This window comes from Neophocaena asiaeorientalis, unplaced genomic scaffold, assembly GCF_003031525.2.
Source record: "Neophocaena asiaeorientalis asiaeorientalis breed wild unplaced genomic scaffold, Neophocaena_asiaeorientalis_V1.1 scaffold152, whole genome shotgun sequence".
In the NCBI taxonomy this organism is placed as follows: Eukaryota; Metazoa; Chordata; class Mammalia; order Artiodactyla; family Phocoenidae; genus Neophocaena; species Neophocaena asiaeorientalis.
Window position 1 is genome coordinate 3,554,977 of NW_020185338.1, and position 13,730 is coordinate 3,568,706.

The 13,730-nt window shown below is 37.8% G+C and overlaps 1 protein-coding gene across 5 annotated transcripts in view; it reads right to left on the reverse strand.

The window, feature by feature from the left end:
- Window positions 1-889: 889 nt before the first annotated feature.
- Window positions 890-13,730, reverse strand: part of TTC8 (tetratricopeptide repeat domain 8) — a 50,492-nt gene continuing 37,651 nt past the window's right edge. For 4 of the 5 annotated variants that reach the window (XM_024736361.1, XM_024736363.1, XM_024736364.1 and 1 more), the window contains 5 exons: window positions 8,495-8,634; window positions 6,988-7,162; window positions 6,552-6,674; window positions 3,688-3,771; window positions 890-1,514 (listed from right to left, as the gene is read on the reverse strand). In XM_024736361.1, the coding sequence (XP_024592129.1) occupies window positions 1,398-1,514; window positions 3,688-3,771; window positions 6,552-6,674; window positions 6,988-7,162; window positions 8,495-8,634 (639 nt within the window). In that variant the 3' untranslated portion in view covers window positions 890-1,397. The remainder of the gene's footprint in view (window positions 1,515-3,687; window positions 3,772-6,551; window positions 6,675-6,987; window positions 7,163-8,494; window positions 8,635-13,730) is intronic. The other variant, XM_024736362.1, reaches the window with a different exon arrangement.

A 13,730-nucleotide genomic window follows, 5' to 3' on the forward strand; every position in this document is an offset into this window, starting at 1 on the left:
CAATGGGAATTAAATGAATTACTCCATATCAAGTGCTCCAGAACAGTGCTGGGTACATACAACACCCTCAGTAAACGCTAGCCACTGTTATTAGTTCTTATTTTAAATTAACTAAGAAAATAATTCACAATATAAAATTTGAACCTAAATATTGCATACAGTTTAGGAAATCTGATCGCGCTTGAGGAAATTCTCGCAAGCTGAACGAGCACTGGCGTATCATGGAGAACCAGGGGAGGTTCAAGCCTGAAGTGCAGGAGCAGGTCTTGTTTCCAGCCTTACCAACCAGCAGTGTGACTCTGGGCGTGGCCTCCTCCTGTCCCACGGAGAGATTCATCTACATAGTCTCTGAAATTACTTCCAGCCTCAAACAATCTATTCCTTGAATTCACATTTTTTGTGTTCTGTCAGCTAAGTAGTACTATTTGTATAATCTGAACAGAAACAAATAAATACCTGTAAAATAGTTTTCATAAAGTTAAAAAAAGGTAAAGTAACAGAGATAGAGCCCAAAGCCCAAAATATGAATGTGAGCGGCCTTGGCCCTTTAACACATTTTGTTGTATGAACACTTCAATGAGAATTCCACTAAATACTGGAGAGGACAGCCTGTCTAGGATTGTACAACGCACAGTATTGGGTCCAGCCTAGCCTTCTCAGGGCTGACCACAGGGGACTTCTGGCCTATGACTCCATTTCTAATCCTGATATTCTTATACTGACAACATGACAGCCCATAAACAGCTTCTCAGGAAAAAGCAAAATTGATCATATATCATTTCAAATAAAATTAGAATAAAGACTTGATTTCTAAGACTCCTGGACTTCTGGAAAACTTTTTTTAACTGAGATGACTGAAACAAAAACTCCTGAAAAATAACGGAATGACGGTGTTTTATACACATTTATTTTAAAGCATAATATATAAGAAAAAGTAGAGTGTCTCACAAAGCATTTGATAAAAAATAGCTTTAAGTACAAATTTTAATCTCCAAAGTCTCTACCAAGGATAAGTATATACACCTTTAGTCATAGAAGTGCAATTTTAAAGGCAGATTTCAGACCTCTTAAGCTACATGATAGCTAATGGCCAGGACATTAAAAATGTGCATTCATAAAAATTTGAGGAAATTCGTGAAAATGTTTTGTAAACATTATAAACAAACATCTACCATATAATGTGGGAGGTTTCATAATCTGCTTACAAATGCTTAAATCCTGTCTTTTATAACATTATCTTATAAAGTTATTATTATAAAGTTTTAAACATTCTGGTTTAGATTTCCTTATGTCACCTTCGCTAATATCAAGCACAGGTCTGTACTACACATATATATACACTACTTTTTCCCTTGCATAATGTTCCTCCCTAAGAATATCTTTAGTCTGAGGAAAACTCAGAGCATAGCAAAATGCTGCTTTAACTGCTTAATTAAATGTTGAGTGTCCACGTGATCTGGAAATGCTGCTTCAGACTTTTGAGCAGCAATGTAGCTCCTCTGTAGATCTCCCATCTGTAAGAAAGACCAGACCAGAATAAGACCACAGAATGAGAACCAGAAAAAAAAAAAAAGACATAGTATCTGCACAATGCAGAAACCCAAGGTGAATTGCTTAATTGTGCTACTTTGATTTAAAATTTTTTTCACCTAGATTACAACTCAATCTTGAAAAAATATGAGAAAAGTAAAATAACCAATTAATAAATAATTTCTGCTCTATTACAGTTGTCTAGATATGAATTCATAAACCTGTGTTTTCTTTTCCTGTCACTGATAGTTATCATAAAAATAAACTGATATCTGCATGCTAAAACAGCCAGCTCGGTAAGAAAACTATTTGTAATGTACCACAGACAATGACATATTTTGATTAGGGTATTATCTTTTAGACAGAAAATTCAAGTAAAAACTATTGTATTTAAGATACAATAACATGTTCTGGGAGCTTTTAAGTGGTTGCTAACACAGTAATGTTGGGCAGATAACCTGGTTTTAAAAGTTTATAAAGGACATATCTGATTTTCTTTTCTTTTTTTTCTTTTTTTTTTTTTGCGGTACGCGGGCCTCTCACTGCCGTGGCCTCTCCCATTGTGGAGCACAGGCTCCGGACGCGCAGGCTCAGCGGCCATGGCTCATGGGCCCAGCTGCTCCGCGGCATGTGGGATCTTCCCGGACCGGGGCACAAACCCATGTCCCCTGCATCGTCAGGCGGACTCTCAACCACTGTGCCACCAGGGAAGCCCGACATATCTGATTTTCAATAAACTTTGTGTTAAAGTCCAGTCCCCAAGGAAAACACACACAGTAACCGAATCCATATGAATGTATCTTGATTCATGTATACATTTCTACAAAGAGAAAGCTTTTTAGTGTGTACACACCAAAAAAAACCAAAACAAATCTAGATCATTCACTTCTGGTAGTTTTTTGGTAACATGCATATGAATTAAAAACGTAAGTTTCCTTTTTTAAATCATAGCATTTCTTTTCAACATGCAATTTTCTCTTATGGAAATGTAGCCTTTGGCTTAAAGAAATATTTCATTTGCATTATATATTATTAAAATGTAATAATAGTCCTGAAAGAAAGTAATCAAGGCTTCTTTGTGGCTTAACTAAGTGGCAACACAGTGCAGTGGAAAATATGTGGGAATCCTTGGGAGCTGGGCATGAGTTCTGCCCAGGGAAGTCTTTTAAGTTCCAGAAGCCCTGGGTTCCATTAGAATATAAGCTGCATGAAGTACAGGTTTCTGTTTTACTCATTGCTAACATCCTCTGTGCCGACAACAGTGCCCGGTACGTAGCAGAGGCTCAACAAATGAAACATCAGTTGCATGAAAAAATGAGTAGGGGAGGTAAGTGTTACCTACATTGCAGGGTTGTTGAGAGAATTAGCGGTTCAGAGACCACCTGGAACAGTGGCCAGCACTTAACACGCACTCAAAAATGACAACTTATGAATAACAGCTTATTTTATTTTCAAAACAGAAATGAAAGTGCAAATGACTTCACATTCATGCTATGAAAAATGATTTTTATAATGTCTTTTGGTCTATAAAGAAAGAGTCTTTACATCAGCAAACATTTTTAGCCATTTCCTTATCCTCAAAACTCAACTTCCATGTTAAAGTAAGGTTTCCAAGTAAAAGTCATTAGATGACTTTTGTTTGTTTCCTCTTATTGTTAAAATGGCACATGATTCCTTTTAGCTCTTGGATGTTAACTGACTTGTAACACAGTATCAGTGGTTGCATTTTTCCTATATTGTTCATAGCTAAAACAGCTTTCACTAATATCCCTAATTTTACAGCATGCCAGACTTGATGGCAATATGACCTACAAATAATATACAGGATTTCCTTGCTGCAAACGCTAATTACTAAATCCTTCCCAAACCAGGAGTTAATGAATAGTTTTTCAATGATTAAATGTCATATTTGAAAACATAAAATAATTCTTCTGCAATCTATAATGGTGTTAAGTTTAGCTAATATTCAGTGATAAATATACTTAAAGTGTATTAAACTGTCCCTCGAAGTGAAGACATACGTGTACATAATAATTAAGTGTTGAAAAAAATAATATCTCAGGAAGTTATGGGTAGAATGTCCTTATTTAACTGCACATTTTTTTAAAAGCAAGAAATAAACAGGTCAGATGATAAATTGACAAAGAAAGAGAATACCTTATCAGAAACTGTTGCAAAATTAAAATGCGGTTCATACATGTGGGGTGCTAAAGAAGAAGCAGTTTGTAACAGTGCTCTTGCCTGTGTTAAAAAAAAAAAAAGGAAAGAAAAGAGAAACCAAAGCTATATGAGCATATATTAGCACTGTATTTGTGATTTTTTTTGTTTATTTTGGTAAAAGAATACTTTACCCAGGATAGGACTTTAATAAACATAACCCTGTAATAAATAAGATGAATTCCTCATGAAATACAACTTACTGATAACCAGGAACTACCTATATCTTGCCAAAATTATATTAATAATAAAATGCTTCAAAATATGGAAAAAATGATGGAATCCAAAAGTTATGTGAGAAACACTGATCTTACAAAGCTTATATTTCAGTATGATGTACAATTGAAAAATAATGCTCTCAATGCTAAAAAGTCTTATTAATCTAGTTTTTGTTGATGTTGATTGATTTAGTAGGCTTCTAATTACCTGTTCTCTAATGCAACAACAAAAACCACCAAAAAACCATTGTAAATTCAAATCCCCAATTTCTGTGCCGGATGACACTGAGCAAGCATTTATTATACTGCTGACCTGAAAATGACAACTGAAGGCGACTGAAAATGACAAGCTTTCTGTTCTCTAAAGTACTCAAAAGACAAAATTCACATCATTTTTTTGTCCCCTCTAGACTCAAAGGATCACACATTGCAGAGACCACTGAGAGACACGAGATGCCCGTACACTCATTGTTAAGATCACAAACTCAGCATTCCAAGCTGCCGAACAGCCTTTCAACTTGTAGCCGATCTTCTATGTATGACCCTGAGGACAAATTCTTTTATCTTTTTTTAATGGAAAATAAATAATAGTTTAAATAGGATAGTGGATATTAAATTTTGTTTTATGATTTGTTATTTTTTTTAATTGAGCTATAATTTTTAATAATAATGAAACCCTTCACCAAAACATTTCAAATCAATTGTATGCTGGAGAAACTACAGTAGGTAGGAGGGAAAGAAAATCACCAACATGGAAACAGAGAAAATCATAAAGAACACTTGCTTCAAATGGACACAGGCAAAGTTCTATGACAGAACAAGTTCCCAGTTTAGGGTAGTTAGTTTTTGTTTAAAAAATACAAATCCATCTTATTTACTTCGGGAAAATTTTGTGAAACAAAGGCAGCATCCAGTGACGTTTCTTTGCTTGTTTTATTAAGTTTATCAACGTGCTTAGGAGACCAGGCTGGAGGTTAACATCCTGGCATGCTGCTCACTACGTCTGTGACCTTGGGTAGTTACTTACCCTCCTCTAGTCTGTTTCTTCATCTGTAAAACAGAGAATGTAATATCTATCGATGTTGATTGCCATTAATATTGTATGAGTGTATTCAGAATTTTAAACTTGTTATGTAAATAATAACAGTAATAATAAAACAATTTATTAAGCATCTATCCTGTGCTTTTACTACACCAAGGGCTTTGCATGCACGATCTGCTCATCTTCACAAGGACACCTTTCGGGTCAGTACTGTTATTACCCTATTTTATTTATTATCCACTCATTCCACCAATACTAAGCACCTACCAAGTGTCAGGCAATGTTTTCGATACTGAAAATATAGCAGTTAGAAGACAGAGAAGGTCCCTGCTTTCATGCAGCTAGCATTCTACACTCTACACATAAAGATGAAAATATCTGGTAAAATGTTAAGTATTGTGAAGAAAAAAATAGTAGGAGATGTGATAGCACCTGAGGGCTCCTTTAGCAGGTCTTTCTAAAAAGGTGGTAATTAAGCTAAGACCTGAATGATAAAAAGAAAAGAGTCATTTCAGGATCTGAAAGTATTTTCCAAAGGCACTACAGTAAGAACAGGCACTGCCCAGCAGCAAGCAGCTTATGTTTCTGGAAGTCAGTAGTGAAGGAGTAGTGGCAAAAGATACAGTCTGGCGGGACCCAGAGGCTAGATTAGGTGGGGCCCCGTCGGCTAAGGTTTGAAGTTCAAATTTTATTCCAAGTGCAGGGAGAAGCCTTTGGAGGATGCTAAGCAACGTAGTAATAAAATAATCTTGTTTTTAAAAAATATCCTCTAGGCCAGCGGTCCCCAACCTTTTTGGCACCAGGGACCGATTTTGTGGAAGACAGGTTTTCCACGGGCGGGGGTGAGGGAGCGGGACACGGTTCAGACGGCGATGCAAGCGATGGAGGCGATGCAGAATGGCAGACGAAGCTTCGCTCGCTCAGCCGCCGCTCACCTCCTGCTGTGCCGCCGGGGTCCTAACAGGCTTCAGCCCAGGGGTTGGGGACCCCTGCTCTGGGATGCTCTGAGGGAGATGTATTATAGGGTGCGCCTACTTGCTGATGGAAGTGGAAACAAAAGCAAGAGCTAGGAGACCCTTGTAGCCACCCAGGCAGGAGATGAGAGCAGCTTGGAGAAGGGAGCCGGGAGGGGAGGACTGAAGAGGTGGGGGTAGAACTGACAGGGCTCACTGCACAGCACGGAGGCAAAGGGTGGCAGGGAAGGCACTCAGAAAAGACAGGTTTCGAGGGTGGGTCCTAGGATTTCGGCTTGAGCAGCTGGATGGCGGATGTGGGGCGGTGTGAGTGGTGGAACAGTTCACGAAGACAGGGAAGCCTGGGGAAGTGCAGATTTGTCCTAATAAAATCAAGTGCTCTGTTTTGGATACTGAAAGGTTAAGTAACTTGTCCAAGGTCACACTGCTAACACGTGACAGAGCTGGGATCAAACCCAGGCCAGTCAGACTCCAGAACTCATTTTAAAATTATAATGTAAAGAGAGCTGCACGTGACAGCTTTTCTTTGAAGAAAGAAGACTGTCCACAGTAACCCAGTAGTTCACTGACCTGTTCGACGTGGCCCTTCCGCATCTCCAGCACGGCCAGGTTGTTGTAGGCCTCTGCGTGGTTATTGTTGTTGACCAGAGCCAGCCTGAAGCACTGATGGGCCAGATTTGTATCTCCTATTCCCTACAAAAGAAAAGCACAAACTCGTACACACAAATCCATTCACTTTCCCCTGCCACCTCCGTCCTCCTTTCCTCATACAAATCTTGTGGCCACCACAGAATAAACAACATAGTACCAACACAGGAGTCAAGTGTGAATTGTACATAAGAGGATTTAACCTAAGAAGATAAAATGAGCGGCAGTGACCCCTAGCAATCTCCAAATTGCTACAAAGACTGTAACCAAACCTGGATTTCCAATATCTGAAAACTTCTTCAAACTAACATGTGGCTACCTTCTCTATTACAGAAATTATATTACAGAAACACCATACCACAGCTACATGTCCCAAGTTGTACCAGACGTCAGCTATCTCTTCTTCATTTTCAGCCAGAGAAAGGGCACGTTCAAATGAGGTCAGAGTCATATCATACTGCTGGGCATAGAAGCAACAGAGCCCCAGGTTGTTGAAAAGCTGGCAGTTATAGACACCCATCTGCAGGAGTCGCCTTTTGGAAAAAGAGCACACATAGTTTGGTGTCAGACCAACTTTATAAATATTAAGACATATTTTTTACGAAGTTAGAAATGAATTCACTTTATAATTTTTAATACCCTCCAAAGAACACAAAGTATTATAGTAAATGAAAAATATTTTAGAGCAAATACAAAAGCATGTCTTTTGTAATGGTACTAGTCATAGGAAATGCATCCAGAGGCAAGGTCAGAAATAACTTACATCACTTTTTTTTCCCCAAAAGCTTTGTTAGAGAATCAAAATAATAAATAGTCACATAAAGTAAAACCCACACATTTTTGCCTCATACAGCTTTGGTGCTTGTAGGTAAATTTCTAAGAGCTTCTAGTCAAATTTGAGGCCTGTGTTTAGCATTTACCGCCAAGTTTTCAGCTGAGTTGGATGCTGTTTTTGGTTATTTGTATTGTGTGGTTTAGCTGCATCTAACGACCTCCGATGAGCTTCTACTCAGGAAGATAAGATTGTCAGAGGATCCCCGTGTTATCCACTTAGCTTTCACACTGCAGCTCAAGAACCTCATTTTGCTTCTATGTGTCATTAATCCCAAAGGATGAGAGTTCAAATAAGCATATGAAAATCACCCCAGCTGCCCCGAGGAACCCATGGGGGTAGGCGAGTGGAGTCAGCTGTATGTGCACAGGCTACATTCATATTACTGTTTTTTGCTTCAACATATATTTGGAAAGAACTCTTGTCAGCTGCCAGTTATCTCCTTGTATACTACCCAGGGGCTAAAGAGGAAATCATAATTTAAAAATTAATTTCAGGAACCATCTATAGGATAAAATAAGTACGTGTTCAAAGAACCAGTGAGAATAATTTGTTTAGATTTTGAAAAAATATTTGGACAAGAGTTGACAATACTTCACAAAACCGGAAGCCTGTTTAAGGTCCTCATCAGGATTAGGGCCTGGGGCCCACTGCTCTTTGCAAATCACATGACTATTTTACCTTCAGGGTCTTGATATTATGTACAGTGGTATTAATGGAGGCAGTGATGTGGAAGTGCTTCTAGGAACTGTTAACCTGTTATTGGCGGATAACAAAACGGCCAATTTATACAATGACAAGGTGTTTAAAACTCAGGCAATTATCCAGGTGTGTTTCTGCAAGATGCCAAATACTTGTGCATTTCCAAATTATTAGATATAGCTTTAATATTCATAAAACATCTGGGTGCTTGAATTTTTAGTCTCATAGACATGGCCTAAACATTATTTCTCTACATTTTCATCCCATCTTTATTACTGTTGCATCACTATTTCATAGGAAAGCAGTTCTACAAATTGAATGTAAAGTGTACCTGTAAAACCGGAGAGCTACTTCTGGTTGATCAGAGTAAAAATGGTTGCTTCCAATGCATGCAATGGCTTCCACATGAGTATTGTCCTGTTTCAAAACCTCTTTGTAGTATTCAGTGGCTGATGAAATATTGTTCATTTCCTATTCTCCATCAAGACAGAAGAGCAATACTGTATTAATATTGGACAAGAAATTATTTTTATTCTGACTGGTTTAGATTATTTTATTCAATTAAATATTTATTAAGAGCCTACCATATGCCAGACTCTGTTCTAGGCCCTGGGGACACAATGTGAACAATAAGATAAAATTACAGTCAGCCCTCTGTATCTGCAGGTTCTGTAACCACGATTTCAACAAGCCACAGATCAAAAATTTTCAGAAAAAAATTCCAGAAATTTCCAAAAAGCAAAACTTGAATTTGCTGCACTAGCAAGTATTTATATAGCATTTACATTGTATTTATAGCTAGTTATATAGCATTTACATTGTATTAGGTATTATAAGCAATCTAGAGATGATTTAAAGTATACAGACGGATGTGGGTAGGTTCTATGCAAATCCTATGCCAGTTTATATACGGGCCTTGAGTGTCCATGGATTTTGGCAACCAAGGGGTCCTGGAACCAATCCCCCCTGGATACGGAAAGACGGCTGTACTGTCCTCAAGGAGGTTACATCTGGTAGGAAGACAAACAAATGAACAACTATCTAAGAGGAAGTTCTTTCAGTTTTTCACCACTGAGTATGATGTTAGCTGTGGGTCTGTCATATATGGACTTTATTATATTGAGGTATGTTCCTCTATGCCCATTTTCTTGAGAGTTTTTATCATAAATGAATGCCGAATTTTCTCAAAAGTTTTTTCTGCATCTATTGAGATGATCATATGTTTTCAGTATTCAATCTGTTAATGTGGTGTATCACATTGATTGATTTGCGAATATTGAAAAATCCTTGCATCCCTGGGATAAATCCCACTTGATGATGGTGTGATCCTTTTAATGTATGGTTGGATTTGGTTTGTTAATATTTTGTTGAAGATTTCTGCATTTCCTCTAAGATCAGGAAAAAGACAAGGATGCCCACTCTCACCACTTTTATTCAACATAGAGTTGGAAGTCCTAGCCACAGCAACCAGACAAGAAAAAGAAATAAAAGGAATCCAAATTGGAAAGGAAGAAGTAAAACTGTCACTGTTTGCAGATGACATGAGACTATACATAGAAATTCCTCAAGACACTACCAGAAAACTACTAGAGCTCATCAATGAATTCAGTTACATTACAGAATACAAAATTAATACATAGAAATCTGTTGTATTTCTATACACTAACAACAAACTATCAGAAAGAGAAATTAAAGAAACATCCCATTTACCATTGCGACAAAAAGAATAAAATACTAGCAATAAACCTATCAAAGGAGGTAAAAGATCTATACTTGGAAAACTATAAGACACTAATGAAAGAAATCGAAGATGACACAAACAGATGGAAAGATATACTATGTTCTTGGATTGGAAAAATAAATACTGTTAAAATGACTATACTACCCAAGGCAATCTACAGGTTTGATGCAATCCCTATCAAAATAGCAATGGCATTTTTCACAGAACTAGAAAAAATAATTTTAAAATTTGTATGGAGACACAGAAGACCCTGAATAGCCAAAACAATCTTAAGAAAGAAGAACAGAGCTGGAGGAATCATACTTCAGACTATACTACAAAGCTACAGTAATGAAAACAGTATGGTGGACTTCCCTGGTGGCCTAGTGATTGGGATTCTGGGCTTTCACTGTGATGGCCCAGGTTCAATCCCTAGATCCCTGGTCAGGGAAATCCTGCAAGCTGCACGGTGCAGCCAAAAACAACGACAAACAAACAAAATCAGTATGGTGCTGGCACAAAACCAGACAGACATATAGATCAATGGAACAGAATAGAGAGCCCAGAAATAAAACCAGGTACTTATGGTCAATTAATCTACCACAAAGGAGGCAAGAATATACAATGAAGAAAAGACAGTCTCTTCAATAAGTGGTGCTGAGAAAACTGGAGAGTTACATGTAAAAGAATGAAATTAGAACATTTTCTCACACCATATTCAAAAATAAACTCAAAATGGATTAAAGACCTAAATGTGACACCAGAAACCATAAAACTCCTAGGAGAAAACATAGGCAGAACACTCTTTGACATATATTGTAGCAATATTTTTTTGGATCTGTCTCCTAAAGCAGGGGTCCCCAATCCCCAGGCCATGGACCAGTATCGGTCCGTGGCCTGTTAGGAACTGCTCCACATAGCAGGAGGTGAGCAGTGGGCGAGCGAGCAAAGCTTCATCTGCAGCTCCCATTGCTTCCCATCACTCGCATTACCACCTGAACCACCCCCCCGCCCCATCTGTGGAAAAATTATCTTCCACGAAACTGGTCCCTGGTGCCAAAATGGTTGGGGGCCGCTGTCCTAAAGCAAAGGAAATAAAAGGAAAAATAAGCAAATGGGACCTAAATAGACTTAAAAGCTTTTGCACAGCAAAGGAAACCACTGACAGAATGAAAAGACAACCTAATGAATGTGAGAAAATATATGCAACTCATATGACTGATAAGTGGTTAGTATCCAAAATATATAAACAGCTCATACAATTCAACATCAAAAAATAAACAACCCAATTAAAAAATGGGCAGAAGACCTGAATTGATATTTTTCCAAAGAGGACATTCAGATGGCCAACATACACATGAAAAGATGCTCAATATCATTAATCATCAAAGAAATGCAAATTAAAGCCACAATGAGATATCACCTTACACCTGTCAGAATGGCTGTCATCAAAAAGACCATAACTAACAAATGCTGGCAAGGATGTGGAGAAAAGGGAACCCTCGTACATTGTTGGTCAGAATGCAAATTGGTGCAGCCACAGTGGAAGACAGTACGGTGGTTTCTCAAAAAACTAAAAATACAACTACCATATGACCCAGCAATTCCACTCCTGAGTATATATCTGAAAAAAACAAAAACAAAAACACTAATTCGAAAAGATTCATGCACCCCAAAGTTCATACAATTGCTAAAATATGGAAATAACCTAAATGTCCATCAATAGATGCATGGATAAAGAAGATGTGATTATACACACACACACACACACACACATAATAGAATACTACTCAGCCATAAAAAAAAGTGAAATTTGCAACAACATGAATGGACTTGGAGTGTATTATGCATAATGAAATAACTCAGAGAAAGACAAATACTATATGATGTCACTTATATATGTAATCTAAAAAATACAACAAACTAGTGAATATAACAAAAAAGAAACAGACACAGATATAGATAACAAACTAGTGGTTACCACTGGGGAGAGGGAAGGAAGGATGGGCAAGACAGGGACAGGGGATTAAGAGACACAAACTATTATGTATAAAATAAGCTACAAGAATATATTGTACAACACAGGAAATATAGCCAATATTTTATAATCATAAATGGAGTATAACATTTAAAAATTGTGAATTATTATGTTGTACACCTATAACTTATACAGTATTGTATATCAACTATATCTCAATTAAAAAATTACATCTATTAAATTTATCACCAATTTCATCAATACTATTAGTATTATGAAAATGGTTTTGACCCTATAGACTCCTAGAAAGGACTTCCCCAGGAATCTCTGAACCACACTTTGAGAAATGTTGATAATTAGAATGATTTGGGGGCCTTTCTTCCCACTCATTCCCTCATTCCCATGAGGCAAATGAGTATGGCTGTCTCAGCCCCTTCTGGGTCTCTTTAGAAGTCAACTTTCCTATAAGATGCCCACATTCTCTGCCCTGCTGTGTAGAGCAGGCTCTCCTGGGTAGGGTACACTCATGTCTGTGACAGGATGGATTAGTCTGTGTAACTCAGAGATAGAACAATATTAAGTCCTTTTGGTCATAATCTAGAGCCACATGCTCCAATTCTGCTTTTATCAATAATAAAATTAACGGTTTATCCTCCATTTATGTGAATCTTGTATCTATTTTTCAGTTGGTTCTCAAATTGGAGAAACAGGAGTGTTATTTACTAGTCCCATAAAACCCTGATATAACGTCCACAGATTGATCCAAACTCATGCTTTATATGTATTTTTTCACATGCTTTATATTTGAAATTCTTATTCAAAGTGCTTCCAGGATTTGGTTCCTAAAGAGAAGAGGCTTTTTCATTCATTGCTTATAGCTGAAAAATACCTAAACTTTTTTCAAAACACAGGGATGTTGATACATTTGTTAGTTAACTCTGAGTTAATTTTCTCCTGAATTCTACACTGCTTTTATACACAACTCTTCCACGTTAATATTTTAAGAACACAAGAACCAATTGAAAAGTATAAAAAATAATTTCAATAGAAGTATATTTTCTATTTTTTGGTAAAACAAAAGCCTTGTAAAACTAAAAGGAAACAACAAATGAGTATCTGAACTCACCACCCTGTAATCCCCACCCCTATACGTACAATAAGTCCTTCCCTGACATGGGCTGTTTGTGTCCTCCCAAAATTCATATTGAAGCCCTAATCCCCAATGTGATAGTATTTAGAAGTGGAACCTTTGGGAAGTAATTAAGACATGAGTGTGGAGCCCTCATAATTGGGATTAGTGCCCTTAAAGAAGAGACACCTGAGAGATGATCTCTCTCTCCACCATGCAAGGATAGAGCAAGAAGGTATCCAGACCAGGAGGATCCCTCACTAGGAACTGAAAGGGCCAGCACCTTGATCTTGACTTCCTAGCCTCCAGAGCTGTGAGAAATAAATTTCTGTTGTTTAAGTCACCCAGGTTATGGTATTTTGTTATAGTAGCCCAAGCAGACTAAGACTTTCTCCTTCCAAAGAATAATCTTCACACTCAGGATGTGACCTGACCAGTGAGCCTTAATGGCCCCATGAACCATGGGGCCCCCTGAACATGACTTATCTGGTTTCCAGGGCAACAGCACCCCACAGTACAAGGCTTCATTCAGTGTTACAGCTGCCAAACTTGGTGTATTAGTCTGCTTGGGCTGCCATAACAAAATACCATAGACCGAGCAGCTTAAACAATAGAAGTTTATTTTCTCACAGTTCTAGAGGCTAGAAGTCCAAGATCATGGCGTCAGCATGGTCAAGTTCTAGTGAGGACTCTCTTCCTGGCTTGCACCTTCTCACGGTGTCCTCTCATGAGAGAGAAAG